Source organism: Podarcis pityusensis (genome assembly GCF_964106645.2).
Source record: "Podarcis pityusensis genome assembly, chromosome: 1".
NCBI lineage: Eukaryota > Metazoa > Chordata > Lepidosauria > Squamata > Lacertidae > Podarcis > Podarcis pityusensis.
Window position 1 is genome coordinate 12,407,370 of NC_138028.1, and position 18,877 is coordinate 12,426,246.

Sequence of the window (18,877 nt, forward strand, 5' to 3'; positions counted from 1 at the left end):
GAAACCTACTCAAAATAATATACTGTATTTTAATATTTTGTTGGAAGCCGCCCAGAGTGGCTGGGGAAGCCCAGCCAGATGGGCGGGGTATAAATAATAAATTATTATTATTATTATTATTATTATTATTATTATTGTAACTTGTTTGACCAGAGATGACAATAATATATACACTTAAGGGCAGTGATGCCTCTACAATGGTCCTGACATTTTTGGAGAGATTTAATGCGAAACTATTCACTTCTTGAGGCAGTGTGTGTAGCACAGATGGCCTTTACCAGACAGTCTCTATTATTCAAATCTAGCAGCTGTGAAATTCTGGTTTGAAAGGGGAAGTTCCGCCTGTGGCACTGTGGGGGAGGAAAAGCAACACGCACGGCTTGTGGCCAGTTCATGAAATCCCGCTCAAACAGTAGCAGAGTGTTACTTGCTCCTCTGAAGGAGGTAGAAAGACTTCTAGCTGGAACGACCTAAGACGGTGAGCATTTTTGAATGATTAGGAGACAATTGGTCACTGATTACTTAGATGCACTAGTGAAGGTAAGAGATGGTTTGGGATGGGATGCTCAGTAACAGAGGGCATGTCTTTGTGTGCAGAAAAACAGTCCCTAGTAACTCCTCTTAATGAAGGGGGTCTTAGATGGCAGGTCCTGGGAAAGACCCCCAGCATGAGACCTTGGAGAACAGTTGCCAGCTGAGGTAGATCTGGTGGAGAACCTGTGGTGTGTTGAACCTTGCAGAGGTTGCTAGATTCCAGCTGCCATTGTCCTTGAACATTGGTCATATTGTCTGTGGGCTGATGGGTGTTGGGGTCCAACAACCACAGGTCCCCTATCCCTGGGCTAAATGGAGCAACGATTTGACTCTGCATAAGGCAATCTCATCTGAAGTAGAATTTCTGGGAGCACTGAAGCCATTCACTCTATTTCTTCCAGTTCCTTGCCATGCGTTTCTGTGTTATAGATCATGAAACACGCCCCAATGAACCCACTGAGGACAAACAGGCCCTTTTGTTTGAAATCACACCCAAGCGAGCAAAGGTGCATTAATGTGGTAAGTACCAGAATAAAACCAAGTTGCACCTTCTGGGCGGTGAATAAAATTTCTCCCTGAATTAGCTTGACTAAGACAGAATCTTAGTCCTGTGGTAGAAGAATAGAACTCTCTGTGTCAAGTCTTTAGGAGGGTTGTACTTCAAAACCGGTTCCTTCACTCCAGTCATCAGCCAGCAGAGAAGGGTGGTCAGAGAGGGGTGGGAATAGGTTGGTGAATATCCCCTCCAGTCTTTCAGTGTCAGGTTCCTCTTGGAATCTTGACCGTCATTCATGTGATGGGGTGGTGGTGAGGGACTACCAAAGGACAAAGAGACAGGCACCATTTCAGGAGGTGCAGAAGGACAATCCTGTTACTGAGTTGCCATAGAACAGGATGAAGCAACCTTCAGGCTACACACTGAAGGGTGTCAAAGATTGGGTCAGCAATAAAACACGGAGTAAGTGAAGTCAACGCTTTACTAGAAGAAACAAAGTTGCTCAGGAGTGCCCGGTCTAATGAGCACAGCAACTTTTCCTCATAAGTCTTCCCCCTATGAAGCAGTTATGGAGACTGAAGGTCCTCGCCTTTCCATAAGCCGCCTCCTCTCCTGGGTCCTTCCCAAGCAATCTGAGACTCCGCCAGCATGTCTGTCTCTGTTCGTCCCTCTTCATACCTTAGCTGGTTCTGGGAAACCCAAGGGGAAGGAAGCTTGTCACACCAGGACAACACCTTGGCTTCATCACTGGCCTGACTCATCTCTGCCTATGGAACTCCCTCCTCTCCTGCTTCTGCTTCTGGACTTTAATCTGCCACAGACTCTCCCTGCTCACTACGCCCCGTTACCTCTTCAGCTTCTGATGCCTCTTCCTCCAGTTCTTCTCCCTCTGCACACCACCACCAACGCCCGGGCTCTGAGTCTTCTTCTCTTGGGGGTTCTCCAGCTAGTGCCTCCCTCCATTCCTCTGCATCCAGCCAGTACATGACAAAGGGGGAGGGGGTTATATATTATCTGATGTCAGGAACTGATGTCTGAATAGTACAGCAAATGTTAGCCCAAACAGGGCCCATGATGAAATGTTGAAGAAATTAAGGATGTTTAACCTGGGGTCTAAATGTTGCCTCAGGGAGATCAGTAATGGTTGATGACCTCCCCAAAAGAGATTACTTCTACTGCGACTACTGCTACTACTCAGAAGGGTTGTAGGTCAGTGAAGAAGAGCCATACCCCAGTGCTGGAGTCTGTGTCCGAAAGCTGCTGCCAGTCAGGGTAGACAATACTGACCAGTGGTATAAGGCAGCTTCCTATGTACTATTACTATGTATAAAGCATTTAACATTTTTTAAAAGACAGTCCCTGCCCACAAGCTCCCAGTCTAGCTAGCATAATACAAAAGGGAAAGCCAATGGAGGTGCAAGCAAATTTAGATACCAAGCAGAATCATCTGATCTGGGTGGCAGGGCCGCCTCTGCCATTGGTCGCTGTGAAGTGGCCTGGCTGCCTCAGGTTGCCTACTCTGGTTGTTTAATGAAAGCCCAGCAAATTGTCAGTTATTTAATTTATTTTTTACTTCCCGGGAGAGGTGTTTGTGGAGTTTTCTGCCTCAGGTGCCAAAATAACCCACCTAACCTTGAGTACCATACACTTTGGTTTGCGGGGAGAGGGGGCACCGTTTGCTGGTCCTCCTCAGGCAGCAAAATGTTTTGCTTCCAGCCCTGCAGGTGGGCTGCACTGACATTTCCCTGTACTTTATTATAACCGCACTGTGATGAAAATATAAAGAGGAAGTCTCACCCACCTGCTATATGACACAGGCGGATGGTTAGCAGAGTTTCACTGTTTAATAAATGAAACTGGTTTTGAGCTTGAGAACTGAAATGAGACTTAAATCCATTCTCTCCCTCCCCAAATTGCAAATGTAGTAAAAGGATGGATTATGTGTGTGTACCGAAGGAATAGAATCGAAATCCTAAATTTGATATACTTAACTATATAATACCTATGAAGGAACAGATTCACACTCTAACCTTCCTATGGGCTAATAGACATTGCCCAGAGGCGACTCAGTCTCAGGAGCTGGTGTGGTTAAGAGCAGGAGTTACAAGATCCCTGATTTAAATCTCAGCAGCACCAGAATGTTATCGGGCTGTTCAAGGCAAGGCTCTTTTGTCCCTCCTCCATCTTTCATTTGTTGTTGTCGTTGTTTTGTCGTTTAGTCGTGTCTGACTCTTCGTGACCCTATGGACCAGAGCACGCCAGGCACTCCTGTCTTCCACTGCCTCCTGCAGTTTGGTCAAACTCATGCTGGTAGCTTCGAGAACACTATCCAACCATCTCGTCCTCTGTCGTCCCCTTCTCCTTGTGCCCTCCATCTTTCCCAACATCAGGGTCTTTTCCAGGGAGTCTTCTCTTCTCATGAGGTGGCCAAAGTATTGGAGCCTCAGCTTCAGGATCTGTCCTTCCAGTGAGCACTCAAGGCTGATTTCCTTAAGAATGGATAGGTTTGATCCATGGGACTCTCAAGAGTCTCCTCCAGCATCATAATTCAAAAGCATCAATTCTTCGGCGATCAGCCTTCTTTATGGTCCAGCTCTCACTTCCATACATCACTACTGGCTCGGAGGAGTGCTGCCAGACAACATTTCATGCGTGTTCTTTCCATGTTCCAGGTGTTTGGACTGCTTGCAGCGGCTGGGCTTCTGTTTGTGATAAGAATTCATGTCATGAAACCCTCCACTGCAGTTTCTCCGGGAGAGGAAGACGGGGTTCTCAACCCCCACAATAATGACGACCGAAACACAGAAAGAGACAGAGTGATTGAGATGGACAGCAGCCCAAGATGCAATGATTCATGCAAGTAAGACAAGCAAAGAGGGTTTTTTTTCCTGGGGTGTGTGTGTGTTTCCAGTGCCTTTTTTGGTCCCAGCATAAGAAGTGCCCCTGCAGGATGAGGCCAGTGGCCTATTTAGTCCAGCATCCTGTTCTCACAGTGGCCAACCAGATGCCTATGGGAAGCTCACAAAAAGGAACAGCACTCTCCCTATTTGCAGTTCCCACCCACTGGCAGTCAGAGCCACACTGCCTTTGAGCGTGGAATAATAATAATAATAATAATAATAATAATAATAATAATAATGTATTATTTATACCCCGGCCACCTGGCTGAGTTTCCCCAGCCACTCTGGGCGGCTTCCAATCGAGTGTTAAAAACAGTACAGCATTAAATATTAAAAACTTCCCTAAACAGGGCTGCCTTCAGATGTCTTTCAAAGATAAGATAGCTGCTTATTTCCTTCACCTCTGAAGGGAGGGCGTTCCACAGGGCGGGTGCCACTACCAAGAAGGCCCTTGGTAGTAACCTGTAACCTCATTTCTCTCAATGAGGGAACTGCCAGAAGGCCCCTGGCGCTGGATCTCAGAGTCTGGGCTGAACGATGGGGGTGGAGACGCTCCTTCAGATATACTGGGCCAAGGCCGTTTAGGGCTTTAAAGGTCATCACCAAAACTTTGAATTGTGCTTGGAAACGTACTGGGAGCCAATGCAGATCTCTCAGGACTGGTGTTATGTGGTCCCGGCGGCCACTCCCACACTTGCTGTGACTAGTAGCCGCCATCTTTCTCTTTTTAAAAGGTAAGTGTTGTGAATGTGCCTGATACAGCATGTAATATTACTTCATTTTATTTTTTTAATTGGCGCGTTTATTTACGTATTTGCATATTGACTTTCATAGAACATCCCAAGGCGGTGCACAAAAGAAAATACGCAATCGTTCATTAAACACATTAAAGCAGTGTTAATATCTTTGACAACTAAGATACAACAGTGATCCAGGGCAAAAGCAGCATAATTCCACCCCACATAGGGTTGCCATAGTTCAAAAAGTAAAAAACAGGACACCCCGAAAGTTGTTGAACTTTTTAAAAATAAAAACACTCAAAAAAATCCCATGATCTTTCGATTGACTTGCCTGAGATTCAGGACAAAGCGCCACCTTTTGGAAATTCCCTCTGCCTTTGAAATACCGGTAATGTCTGAAAGAAACGAGACGTATGGCTGTCCTAACTCAGGAATGACGTGGGAACAGAAATACGTCTTCAAAAGCCACTGGAGCATCCAAAAGTGTTGGGACTTTACAGGTTCAAGGCAGAAGTAATTCCACAGAAAGGGGGCCACCACAGAGAACGTCCTCTTCTCCTAGTCAATACAAAATCAATACCAATCTATAATAGAGATACTGCCCTAAACACACACACACAGACACTCATTATAGAGAAAAGTGTATGTGATTGAATAAAGGAACTGATCAAAATTACAGCTGTCACCTATATTGGAATGAATTTCTTTTACATACTCCTTCCTTCTCTAATTTGGATGTGATAGGTTAATTTTGGCATAATTGCAAAGCCTGGAACATAGGAAGCTACCCTATACGGAGTCAGATCATCGGTTCATCTAGCTCAGTCTACACTGACAATGGAAGTGGCTCTCCAGGGTTTTAGATGAGAACATTCCTAGCCCTACCTGGAGGTACTAGTGGTTGAGTCTGGAATCTTCTATGCGCCAAGCAGATCCTCTGCCACTGGGCCTCAGCCCTTGTCCTGTGTGTGAGCAGCCAGAAACTGTCTGACACAAGCGGAACAACACATTTCTTTCAATCTGAGGCAGCAGACAGCATGTCTGTTACTAAGCCAAAGGGCATCTTTTCTATATTATCCTGTTCATTTGTAAATTACCCTGGAATAAATGTTTACGGAGGACTGAATTCCTTCAGTCAAGGGTGGCCAAGCCTTTTCAGCCTGAGGGATGTTTTAAGGGTTGGCCACCCCTCTGATGGCTGTGTGCCAAAGATGGCCGCCGCCAACCCACTGATGTGCACACCAACTCTTGCTATGCTTATGACACACGAAAATTGGCAGGCAGGCACACAAACATCTAGGTAGGCAGAAAGCCTGGAAACACACACACACAAACACACACACACACACACACACACACACACACACACACACACACACAGCAGAGGGATGGCTGGACAAGTGTGGAGAACCTCAGCTCAGGGGCAGAATGTGGCCCTCCAAGCCTGCCTATCTGGCCCTTGAGACACTCCCCAGGCCACCACCCCTTTCTGCAGCCCTCTGACCTTGTTCTGCTCCCTCCCTGAGTGGCTGGAATGCATCACTGAACTCCTGAACTGGCTCTTTAGCACACATTTAGCACACCAAACATGCACACGCTAGAAGGCTGATTCTAACTTCCACTTCTGCTTTTTTTGTTTTAAGGCAGCTAAAAGTAAAATATAATCTGGCAAGGGGACTCGACATCTTCCCTTTTACACAAGCCAGTTTGAAAACAATCCGGAAGGCTGGTTGGTCTGACATTATTATGCAGATGTGGCTAATTCAGGAAAAAATGTTACTAAGCTTTTCTCTCACCCTGAAGTCTACCCTGTGAACTGGGGACTTAGCTCAGGTTGTCTTGGCGGCAACTGTTTTGACTGCGAAGTATTCTGCTACCCCTTCCCTCTTGCAGTTTCCAGCTAGTGGAAAGCCTTCCTTGGGACATGCCTTATGGACCAAACAGCAGTGCTGCAAAGTCTTTATACCAAGCATGGATGGAGTTGTTAAATATAACCCAGGAAAGCATTCACGTGGCTTCTTATTATTGGAGCTTGACTGGAGAAGACCTTGGAGTAAATGACACATCGTCTAAGCAGGTGAGATAAGAAAGGGTTGTTTTTTTAATAATACTGTATTTTTCGCCCCATAGGGCGCACCTAGTTTTTTTTGGGGGGGGGGAATAAAGAAAAAAAAATTATTTCCCCCCCAGGCGCGGGGCTGGGGCGGGGGAAGCCCGAGCTTCCCCCGACCCCAGAACAGGCTGCTATCCGCAAGCCTAGGGAGCCCGGCGGGAAGTCACGCCGGTCTCCCCAGGCTTGCGGATATCTGCCCGAAGCCCGGGGTGCGCTACTCAGCGTGCCCCAGGCTTTGGGATGCAGGCAGCTCTCCACAAGCCTTGGGAGACTGGCGGGAACTCCCGCGGGCTCCCAAGGCTTGCAGATAGCTTCCTGAAGCCTGGAGAGCGAGAGGGGTCGGTGCGCACTGACCCCTCTCACTCTCCAGGCTCCAGCAAAAGCCTGCATTCGCCCCATAGGACGCACACACATTTCCCCTTCATTTTTGGAGGGGAGAAAGTGCGTCCTATAGGGCAAAAAATACGGTAATAATAATAAAATCAGCAGCTGTGTGTAGGCAGCATTTTAAAGGATGGGAAGACTTTACCACCATGTTGTTGACAAACCAACCAGTCTCGCATCCCCTGATCTGGAGGGATATCTTTCGATACAAGGAAGTGATTTGCCTTCTGTAGGGTGAAGATGTTCTCAAGAAATTTGAAAGCCTGCTTCTGAAGAATGTGTCTGTGTTTATTGCAACAAGTGTGCCATCTAAGGCTAAACATTCAACTGATCTTGAAGCCCTGGAGAAAAGAGGTAACTGTTTATTAAAATACTTCTATTCTGCCTTTTGGCAGAGCAGCCCCCCCCCCCAACAGCAAACAAGATGAAAACAGTCATAAAATGCTTATGACCCCCCCCCACTCCCACTGAAACAAAATAAAATCCAGCAACTAAAAATCTTACACAAGAATTAATACACAAGTGTTAAACTGCAGGGCCTCTTAAAACTGCCATATCTTTGTTGCACACCAAAAGGTGAGCAAAGAGGGAACTAAATGAAGCCTCCTAGTCATGATGACTCTGAATGCTAGTTGCTGTTTTGTTATTATATTTCATAGAATCGTGGAAACATATAATTGTAGAGTTGGAAGGGACCACGAGGGTCATCTAGTTCAACCCTCTACAGGAATCTCAACTAGATCACACATGGCAGATGGCCATCCAACATCTGCTTAAAAACCTCCAAGGAAGGAGAGACTCCCCCAAGGGAGTCCATTCCTCTGTCCAACCGCTCTTACTATCAGATAGTTCTTCGTGATGTTTAGTCAGAATCTCTCTTGAATCCATTGGTTCAAGTCCTAACATCTGGAGCAGGAGAAAACAAGCTTGCTCCATCCTCCATGTGGCTGCCCTTGAGATATTTGAAGACCCCCATCATAGCTCCTCTCAGTGTCTTCTTCTCCAGGCTAAACATACCCAACTCCCTCAACTGTTCCTCATAAGGCTTGGTTTCCAGATCCTTCTGAGATCAACAGTCTTACTACGTGCCTCAGTCCCACAACTCTGTAGGGGGTATTTAGTGAATTTGCATAAGGGCTTCCAGTGAAGTAAATGTGTGTTACGGCTTGAGAGCATCTCAAAAAACAGTTCTTTGATCTCTTAAAAAACAACAACATTTTTTTCCATAGGAGCCCACATAAAAAGGATTAATTTTGGACAGCTCACCCAAGGTGTCATGCACACCAAATTCTGGATTGTAGACATGAAACACGTATTTCTTGGTAGTGCCAACATAGACTGGAGAGCCCTGACTCAGGTGAGAGATTTCAGGCTATTAAGCTGAAGCGGCACAGGGGTGGGAGTGGGGAGCCTGAGTTCACAATACAGTGGTGCCTCGCAAGACGAAATTAATTCGTTCTGCAAGTTTTTTCGTCTTGCGAATTTTTCGTCTTGCGAAGCACGGTTTCCCAAAGTCTTCAAAATCACCAAAGTTCTTCAAAAACCTCAAAAAAGGCTACCACACCGCGTGCTATGAGTTGCTCCTCGAAGTCACCCTGGGTATTAACGGTTTTAAGAAAAAGGAAACAAACTTGCAAGATGTTTTCATTTTTTGTCTTGCGAAGCAAGCCCATAGGGAAATTCGTCTTGCGAAGCAACTCAAAAAACGAAAAACTCTTTCGTCTTGCGAGTTTTTCATCTTGCGAGGCATTCGTCTTGCGAGGTACCACTGTACTTAACAAGAAGATAAAATTTGCGCGGAAACATCCTGAGAACCAGTTCTGTTAAGACAGGTGATTTTATTTGGGGAGAACATAAAAACTTATTACCTGGCCAAGCTCAGTTGTCTTCTTTCCTTCCAGCTGTCGGAACATTTCGTTAGTCTTATACTATCTATCTAAAGATGCAAACGAGCTTGTCCTACATTTGTGTTTCTAACCATAGCCACTCAAGTTGTTACGCTACATCAGTAGTTTTCAGATTTTTCTGCCTGGAGGGGACTCTTTCCAGGTTGCCTGCCAAGGCACTGCTCCAGCTTGGCTGTGTGTTGAACAGGATTCTGGGTACACACTCCATTCACACATGGTATTGCTATGGTTCTTGGGCCACTGTCATCCTGGGCCAACTAAGGGCCAAACTTGACATGATGTGGTAGATCTGCAAATTGAATTTTTAAAGCGCTACTAGTTGCAGGGCAGTTTGGATTGGGAGTATGGCATTGAGGGAAAACTGCCTAATCCCTTCCCCTGCACTATTTCCCCATACCGTATGGTTAACTCTCCTTTCCCAAATGCTCTGGTTCACCCAGATCTCCAATGTCACACCCACTTGGGATGTCAGATTGCACCTTTGCAGCAGAGGCGCTTGGTGCAGTTGCACCGGGCGCTGCCCTGCAGACGGGCACCAAAACAATGCTGTAGAACAGAGTACGAGAGGTGGGGTGGTGGGTGGACACTGAATTATAGTGTCGAACAGGGCACTGCTGAAATCTGAGAGCCCAATTCTGCCGCTGTTTGGAGACACCCAACACCCCTCTATGGTTGCATGTTATGGAGAAAGATCAGTTTTAGTGGGCAGGTTTATCCTTCAGGAAAGCTAGTCCATTGTTACTGCTCTTTCCGTGAAGATGGAGTGATTAGGTAAAGAGAGAGAGAGAGCAGAGGTGTTCTTTAATAGTTTTATAGAAGAGGAAATTCAACAGGCCTAGCTTCTCATGCAACTATCAAGTGTACAAGAGAGCTCTTTGGTATTTGGGGTTACCCTACTTGGATGACTCCTGACAAGTTCCTGAGAACTCAAGAGTTCTAATATTCCACACACATTATCATAGGAAGCCGCCTTGTGGTCAGGCTGGTTGCCTGTATAGCACAGTATTGCCTACTCAGACTGGCAGCAGCTCTCCAAGTTACGATCCCCAGAACCCAGGTTGTGCTATGTGACTGCAGAGGTGTTGAACTGCTGAGCTCCGAAGCACTTGTAAAAGGGCATTTCTGCTTTCTGTATTTTGCTCTATGATTTCATTCAAACTTATGCCCTTGCTAAGTATATTACCACACCAGTACAAAGAAAGAGTGAAAGCAACAATTTCCGCCCCCCCTTCCCAACAGGTGGGTGGTGTTTGCGACACCGAGGAGGCTTACCTGGTCTGGTGCCTCCCAGCTGGGTCAGGGTGGCTATCGTCCCGCCTCCGGCCTGGGAGAACAATGGACGACCAGCTTTGGCCAAACCTCACTTTGTTTCTTCCTCTTCCAGGTTTGGTTTGGAATATTGGTCTCCAGTTTCTCTCTTTCTGCAGGTGAAAGAAGTGGGGGTTTTGATCAGCAACTGCAGCTGCTTAGCTAAGGATCTCTGGAAAACCTTCAAAACCTACTGGGATCTTGGGGAAGCAAACGCCACCATCCCATCTCCATGGCCGAGCAATTATTCTACCAATATCAACAGCTACAGTCCTTTGGAAGTGCAGTTAAATGGAACAAGCACTGAAGCTTATTTTTCTGTAAGCAGACAGTTCCTAAGCATGTTTTCCTCAGATTAACCCCACTGAATTCAGTGGGATTTACTCTCTACTAAGTGTGCATAGGATTACAATGAAACCTTCTGTAGGAAATGTTTATTCTCATTGAAAAAACATGGGGATCAATAGATGATGTAGTAATTAAATTTCTCCTTTGCTCTAGGCTTCTCCTGCCTCCTTTTGTCCAGGGGGTCGCACCTTTGATCTCGTGGCAGTTCTCGATGTTATCTACGATGCAGAAAAATTTGTCTATGTCTCCATGATGGATTACTTCCCTACAAGCCGCTTCAGACAACCGCCAAGGTATGAAGTGAAACCTGAATATATGTGCACCCTTTTATATTCTTAGCTAAATGCTAATTAGTTGTATAGGGACGCGGGTGGCGCTGTGGGTTAAACCACAGAGTCTAGGACTTGCTGATCAGAAGGTTGGCGGTTTGAATCCCCGCGACGGGGTGAGCGTCCATTGCTCAGTCCCTGCTCCTGCCAACCTAGCAGTTCGAAAGCACATCAAAGTGCAAGCAGATAAATAGGTACCGCTCCAGCGGGAAGGTAAATGGCGTTTCTGTGTGCTGCTCTGGTTCGCCAGAAGCGGCTTAGTCATGCTGGCCACATGACCCGGAAGCTGTACGCCGGCTCCCTCGGCCAATAAAGCGAGATGAGCGCCGCAATCCCAGAGTCGGTCACGACTGGACTGGTCAGGGGTCCCTTTACCTTTAATTAGTTGTATGACTGCTCCCTGCACCATCAGCTCTAAATTACACAGGTTTTGGGGTGTCGCACTGTAAAAGCAATGCAGGTCAGCCTGGGCTTCATGGGACAATAATGTAGTGAAAGACAGCTAGCTAGCACCAGAAGCTGTTACTTCTCTGCTTTAGTAGGAAGCCCAAACCAAATAGTTCTTGTGTCTATAAAGCTCCCCATTGATCGTTTTACAAGCCTTTGTGGCTGCTGTTCACTTGGACTGGTGAGGTGTAAGGCAGGAAGCCAACAGTAGGTGGAACCAGAGCCAATGCTAGGCAGAGCCAATGAATTATAGTTTCCTTCCCATCCTCCTCCCAAGTTCTACAAGGGCAACTGAGATGGAGGAGGAGGAAGCTGACAGCTAGTACCACCCTCTGGCTTGGTTGTAAGTAAGAAGGCAGGTAGGTGGGGGGCTGAAACTGAGGTTAATGGGGCAGTACCCATTTGCCCTTATGGTCCAACCTTCACTAATTACAATGTTGTTTTTGTAGATACTGGCCACCCATCGACAATGCTCTGAGAAGTGTGGCGTTACACCAAAATATACACATACGGCTTTTAATCAACTGCTGGGTCCATACTGATTCTTCCATGTTTCGTTTCTTGGAGTCACTGAGTGTCCTTAGTGATCAACATGCCAACATCACAATCGAAGTGGTAAAAGAAGCATGCTTTTGGGCTATGGGCTCCTTACAGATGCACATGTGTCATGTTCCTGGTATTGACAGTGACTTATGTAGCTTGTACACCAAGTTTTAAGGGTCTTTTCTGGGTCATATATCAAAGTGTCAAATGTGAACATGACAACCCTCAGACTCTGTTGCTTTTTCTGCACCTATAATGCCAACTTTTTAAAAATCTACACTGGCTAGAGCTAGAATGCAGTTTTAAAATGCTTTCCTTCTGTTTCCTATCCATGTAGGATCTCTTCCCATAAGAATAGTGGGAGTGATGCTCAAATGCACTTTTTGTGTTGTGTGTGCTAATGCCACAAGAACGAAAGAGGAAGTGTTACATTGCTGGATGGGGAAAAATCTCAGGATGAAATGAGCTGAAAAGTTATTTCTCCCTACTGTAAAAACTGTAAACTTAGGTATTAGCAATGATGTTGGGCAAATGTCAACAACCCAATTAATAAATTTTAAAATGTAAGCAAACTTATAGATCGCTAAACCTAAAGTGTGTCCCCCCCCAGCAGGAAATAAACCACAATTTAATAAACAAAAATTTCTTCTCACAGTTAAGAAGAAAAAATAAATTTTGGTTAAAATTAGTAATACGGATCGTTTCCCATTCCTCCTCATGTAGCAGAGCCAAAATGGTTTTAAAAATAAATGAGCTTAAAGCACATTGGTACATGTGCTTTACATCCAGGTTAAAAAGCTGTGTTGATATGGGTTTTCACCGTGTAGATATAAATGGCAATTTTACCACATGATGTGCAGTAAAATCTTTCTTGCTCTTTGACAGGATGATACAGATAGTGACTACAGACAGTGTCTCTGCACATATATTTTAGCCTAACATCCTTTTTTGTAAACCACATTGAAGTTTTTTTTTCTACAAGCAAGTGGTATATCAATTTTATGAAATAAATACATCCTCTTTCGTTAGCCATGCCGCCATGGAAGTTGCAGTGGAGGGCCCCACGTTGTCTACCTCTGCTTGACACTACAAATGACCAATTCAGTCACGGCCACCTGATCTGTGGTAAAAAAACCTCTTTACCGTTTGACAGGACAACCGTCTTGGTTTGGCCATGTTATGTACTGAAGTTCTCACCCTGGGCCAGCAGGGGGATACTGTAGATAGTTATGCAAATGAAGGATCGAAAGTGAGGTTCAGTGATTGGATAGTTGTATGCAAATGAAGGATCGAAAGTGAGGTTCAGTGATTGGATAGTTGTATGCAAATGAAGGATCGAAAGTGACGTTCAGTGATTGGATAGTTTTAGAAAGTTGCTACAGTTACGTTGTTCTGGAGCTCTATATAAGCAGGCTGACTGAGCTCTGCTCTGGCCTCAGAAAAAAGAAGAGCTGTTTGAAGAATCACTGTGTCGTCTGATATGTTCGCCCACAACTTAACAGGCCACTGACAGAATCAGAGAGTGGCAGAAGGTCTTGCTGGCCATCCATTTAGTCTCTGCTTGAAGATATCCAGTGACCAGTGCTTTTTTTTTTTCCTTGAAAAAGAGGTGCAGGTACTCACCATGAAGTTATTACAGTTAAGTGCCACACTTTTTAACAACAACAAAAAGAGATGCTAGTACTGCGTACCTTTGAGTACGCCCTGGGGAAAAAGCACTGTCAGTGATGAAGAGCCTACGTCCTCTCTAGGGAACCATTGGTTCCATTGGCAAACCAGGATTCTCCTAAAGTTCAACCAAAATCTATCCTCCGGTAGCTCAAGCCCATTAGATGAAGTCCTGCCATCTGCGATAGCAGAGAACAAGTATTTGCCCTCTTTTATGAGACAGCTCTTTTTATGTTTGAAGAGTGCTTCTTCAGGCTGAATACAACAAAGTCTTCCAAGCTTTCCTCATAGGTCTTCTTTCCCATAGAGTTGACCATCTTTGTTGCCCTCCTCATCTGTGCCAATTGAGATGATGTGCACCCAAAAGGCACTATTAAATGCAAAGCTCTCTTATAATTTTTAGCAGTGGGTTTTTCCTTTTTCTTTTACTGGCGAATGGAAGTGGAAAGTCTACTCTAGCTTAGCCAAAAGCTATTCCTATTTTATTTCCATTACTTGGGAAAGGCAGGCAATTGTGGGAAACTCATAAAGTCATCTGTGTTTAATTCCCACTCATTGTAGACATGTTTTTATATTTACATCTTACCAGAAAATCTTCACTGTTCCAGTTGGAAATCACACAAACATCCCCTTTGCAAGGCTGAATCACAGCAAATATATGGTGACTGACAAGGCAGTCTATATTGGTAAGTGTTGTGGCCTGGTAGAGATTGTGGTTTGTGTAGAAGTCAGCTATACAGCTGCAAATATAACAATTTAAGCGCTTTATACAAATGCAGTGCTTTTTTCTAAAAATTGTTTAGGGGTACTTTCATTTTCCTACTCATATTGAAATACCGCCCCTCAAATAGGCCAAACATAGATTCACAAAATGTTTAGAGGTATGCGTCCTCCTGCGTCCCCCCAGTAAAAAAGCATGTACAACTGTGGCACTAGATGGCGATGGTGAGCTTATGGCAAATTCAATATATTTTTCAAAATGTTTAGATTCTACCCTAAAGCACATTGCAAGAATCAAGTCTTGAGGTTACTAGGGCATGAATCACCACGTCCAAGAATAGCCATAAGCTGGTAAAAAGCACTCCTAGTAATTAAGATTAGTTTTTAGGATCCTTATGGGTTTTTCTTGACACTGGATCCTGCCTGTTTCAATCTCTTTCCTCTCCCTCTTCCTTGAACTCTGCAGCTTTTGCTTCAAGTGAATATTCTAACAATAGTGCTTTCAATTGTTTGAAACCAGAAGTCTTATACGTTTGCCATAACGGGGAAATTTGAGCTTTTTTGGGGGGTGGGTGACTAGATAAATTAAAATCGCACCCTTATATACACTGCACTTTATACATCTCTAGGAACTTCTAACTGGTCAGAAGAATACTTCAGCATCACGGCAGGTGTGGGACTGGTTGCCAAGCAGTCTTCAGCAGACGCCACAAAGAGAAACCCTACCATACAGGAGCAACTGAGGGCTCTCTTTGAACGAGACTGGAATTCCAAATATTCGGTAAAAATGGAAGACCTGCCAGGGCAGAAAGACTGTGCTTGGGAAGATGGATTTAAAAGTTCTTTTAAAAGCTAAATTGTTTTTATTTTTTATAGCTAATGGGAATTCAGTTATGAGCTTTCTGCGTGTGAAATTTAGGATCGTTGTGCATTTGCCAGATGATGAATGTTTTAGTTCAGGATGTATCAAACCTTGATCACGGAGTAGTCCCGTTCACAAATTTCATTTTTATGGAATCTGTTATGTACTGAAGTTCTCACCCTGGGCCAGCAGGGGGATACTGTAGATAGTTTTCACTCAGGTCCACATATGCAAATAGGGGATTGAAAGTGAGATTCAGTGATTGGATAGTTACAGAAAGTGGTTACAGTTGCGTTGTAGTGGAGCTCTATATAAGCAGGCTGGCTGAACCCTTCAGCTCAGTTCTGCTCTGGCCTGTGAATAAACAAGAGCTGTTTGAAGAATCGCTGTGTCTTCTGATATGTTCACCCACAACTTAACAGAATCGTATAGCTGGAAGGGAACTTGGATGTCATTTAATCCAATACACTGCTCAGTGCAGGATCTACAATGCAGGATGCAACCGCAGTGTCCCTGGAAGGTGACCATTAAGCATCTACTTAAATGCACTCAGTGAATGATAGCCCATTGCCTCCCAAGAAAGTCTGTTCCTAACAGTAAGAGCTATTTGACATGGAAGTTTTGCCTAATGTTTAGCTGAAACATGCTTCCCTGCAATTTCTGTTTACTGGTTATACAGTGGTACCTCTGGTTACGAACTTAATTTGTTCCGGAGGTCCGTTCTTAAGCTGAAACCGTTCTTATCCTGAGGCGCACTTTTGCTAATGGGGCCTCCTGTTGCACGCGTGCTTTGGGGGCGCGATTTCCATTCATATCCTGGGGCAAAGTTCACAACTTCTGGGTTAGCGGAGCTCGTAAGCTGAAGCGTTCGTAACCAGTGGTACCACTGTAGTCATGTTGTATAAAGCAACAGAGAACCTGTCTGCTCCATCTTCTGCACAGCAGTCCTTCAGATATTTGAAGGCTACTATAATGACTCCTCTTAAATCTTATCCTCTCCAGGCTACGCATATCTGCAGCTTTGATCCAATATTGTGTATCGTGGAATGGCTAGGTTAGAAGATGTATTTTAAGAGGGTACATGAGAATTGGCCATCACTTGTCAACACTTGATCCTTATCCTTATTAATACCTTGACAATAAATGCTATTCTATGGTGGTGTGTGCCTTTTAGTCTGCACCCTTAAAAAAGTGATTTCAAGCCAACACACTCAAAAAAATAAACCCCAAGAAGGGAAAGTTAATTCTTTAGTTGTACTGCGCTGAAATTGTGCAAATACTCTTTGATTGTACAATTTCAAATTGCAGCCCAGAGATCAAAATAGAGTTACGCAACCGGGCAATTGTTGCATTAGCAAAATTCCACAAGGTGGCAATGTTTGAGAAAATTATGGCCTGCTTTACTCTGCTCCCCCCCCCGCCGCCCCTTAAAAGCTGTGCTTCATAAACCACTAACATTCTGTTTCTCAGTTCAGAACTGACTTAATCAGCACTGCTCCAGAAAGGTTTGAAGACAGTACCCTCAATTCTGCCTGAAAAAGGCAGCTGCAGAATAGCAGTTTTAAAAAGCTTTGTCTGCTGTTGCCAGCAAGAGTTGCTTATTAAATTAGATTTCTATGGCCTTCTGTATTACTGTTCCTTGAATTTCAAGGTGGCTAGTAACATTAATTGTTATATCTGCCTTGTATTGGAAGTCATTTCTATTTTGCTTTTAAAAATAGGGAACTGAGGCTACCAAGTGAATTGACCCAGGCCTGCCTAGTAAATCTGTGTCCAAGCTGGTTATGGGTTTGAATAAGGAAAATTTATTATGTTTTCCGTATACATTACTGTGGGAGGTATAGCTAAATAAACATTTTGGTGTGGGTGATGTGCATATTTATATTGTCACCAACTACTTATAAGGCCGCTTTACACCTATTTTCTCCACATGGAAAAATAGGACATACGGTATATACCTGTGTTCAGCTTTCTGAGTTGAAATCCTATGAATATATATTTTGCTTTGATGATTTGTGTTTGGGAGGCACAGTGCAGAATGAGCCTCAACTAAACAGACGTGTTTTTGATCACATGCCCCATCTTCCTATTGCTCCAGATCTATAAACTATGGCCAGAGTGAATCCATCTTCTTGTTTCCTGGTTTGAATGGTTACTCTCTAGTTCTTTCCATGGCATGGGCATATGTGGACATCGTATCTCAGGTTTTGCAAATGCTAGAAACTTTTCTAAATAAATAAACAAATAAATAAAATCCGGATATCTGGGGATTATGGTATGTCTACATAGGGTGGAATGGAGGGACGTGGTTGGCGCTGTGGTCTAAACCACAGAGCCTAGGGCCTGCCGATTAGAAGGTTGGTGGTTCGAATCCCCACTACGTGGTGAGCTCCCGTCGCTCTGTCTCTGCTCCTGCCAACCTAGCAGTTCGAAAGCACGTCAAAGTGCAAGTAGATAAATAGGCACCGCTCTGGCGGGAAGGTAAACGGCGTTTCTGTGCGCTGCTCTGGTTTGCCAGAAGCGCCTTAGTCATGCTGGCCACATGACCCGGAAGCTGTCTGTGGACAAACATCAGCTCCCTCGGCCAGTAAAGTGAGATGAGCGCCGCAACCCCAGTCGTCCGCGACTGGACCTAATGGTCAGGGGTCCCTTTACCTTTACATAGGGTGGAGGATCCTGTCCCAAACTTAATTCCTGTGAAAGCCAGTGTTCCCTGGACCACAACTTATGGTTGTCTAACAGGCTGAATTCCTGCCAGGTGATCCTCAGCTTCAATGCCCAGCTCTGGCTTGGAGGCAGGGCTGGATTTAGATTTGAAGGTAATGGGGCCTTTTATATGTCCAGCTGTCCTTTGTCAACAACAAATTGTCAGCCCGCCCGCTGTCAGATCGCGGCTCCGGAGATATATTTGTTTTAAATGTCGCAATGGTTTTGCGGCTCCCAGTTGTTTTTTCTTCGGAAACGGGTCCAAGTGGCTCTTTTTGTCTTAAAGGTTGCAGACCCCTGCCCTATACTAATGAGCAAACCAGTGATATTTTAGGGAGCAGGCTAGCAGGCGGGGGCCGTTACTTACATCATAGGCGCCTACACAACACAAAACACTGTTGCTGTATGTAGGTTTTATTTTATTTGTTTTTTATCTTATATTTTGGAAATGTACATCCAGGGTTTTTTTCCCCTTTAATTTTTTGGGGGGAGCCCCCAAGAGAGTGGGGCCCTAAGCTATAGCCTGTTTAGCTTATACGTAAATCCAGCACTGCCTCAGGCCCTGTCTGCTGCTGGCCTGGCAGGTCCCTCAGGAGGTTGTCTATGAAGGAACGTTGTCCTTGGGCTTAAAAATATTCCCCCACCCCCCTTTATGTATCTATTTTATTTATAAAAGTATTTATATACTACCCTCCCATTGTTATGTATTGAAGTGCTCACCCTGGCCACCAGGGGTATTGTGTACAGATACCTCAGGTTAAATATCAGGTTGAGCGTTTTCAGGTTACGCTCCACGGCGACCCGCAGGTAACGGAACGCGTTACTTCCGGGTTTCGCCACTCGCGCACGCGCAGACGGTCAAAATGTAGTCA

At 44.9% G+C, this 18,877-nt stretch overlaps 1 protein-coding gene across 4 annotated transcripts; it reads left to right on the forward strand.

The window, feature by feature from the left end:
- Nucleotides 1–177: 177 nt before the first annotated feature.
- PLD4 (phospholipase D family member 4) lies at nucleotides 178–17,519 on the forward strand. 4 transcript variants are annotated; one of them, XR_013979563.1, is made up of 12 exons: nucleotides 178–540; nucleotides 964–1,053; nucleotides 3,703–3,890; nucleotides 6,564–6,747; nucleotides 7,401–7,521; nucleotides 8,397–8,524; nucleotides 10,502–10,702; nucleotides 10,884–11,023; nucleotides 11,956–12,121; nucleotides 14,307–14,403; nucleotides 15,067–15,462; nucleotides 15,732–17,519. XR_013979563.1 is itself a non-coding variant. In XM_080981659.1 (11 exons), exons 1-11 carry the CDS (start codon nucleotides 493–495, stop codon nucleotides 15,291–15,293), a joined length of 1,590 nt encoding a protein of 529 aa, XP_080837785.1. In that variant the 5' UTR covers nucleotides 178–492; the 3' UTR covers nucleotides 15,294–15,682. The 4 variants fall into 4 exon arrangements, 3 of the variants coding, with proteins under 3 accessions (XP_080837785.1, XP_080837786.1, XP_080837787.1); XM_080981659.1 differs by lacking the exon at nucleotides 15,732–17,519 and having other exon boundaries at nucleotides 15,067–15,682; XM_080981660.1 differs by lacking the exon at nucleotides 15,732–17,519 and having other exon boundaries at nucleotides 964–1,050; nucleotides 15,067–15,682.
- The last annotated feature ends 1,358 nt before the right edge of the window (nucleotides 17,520–18,877 follow it).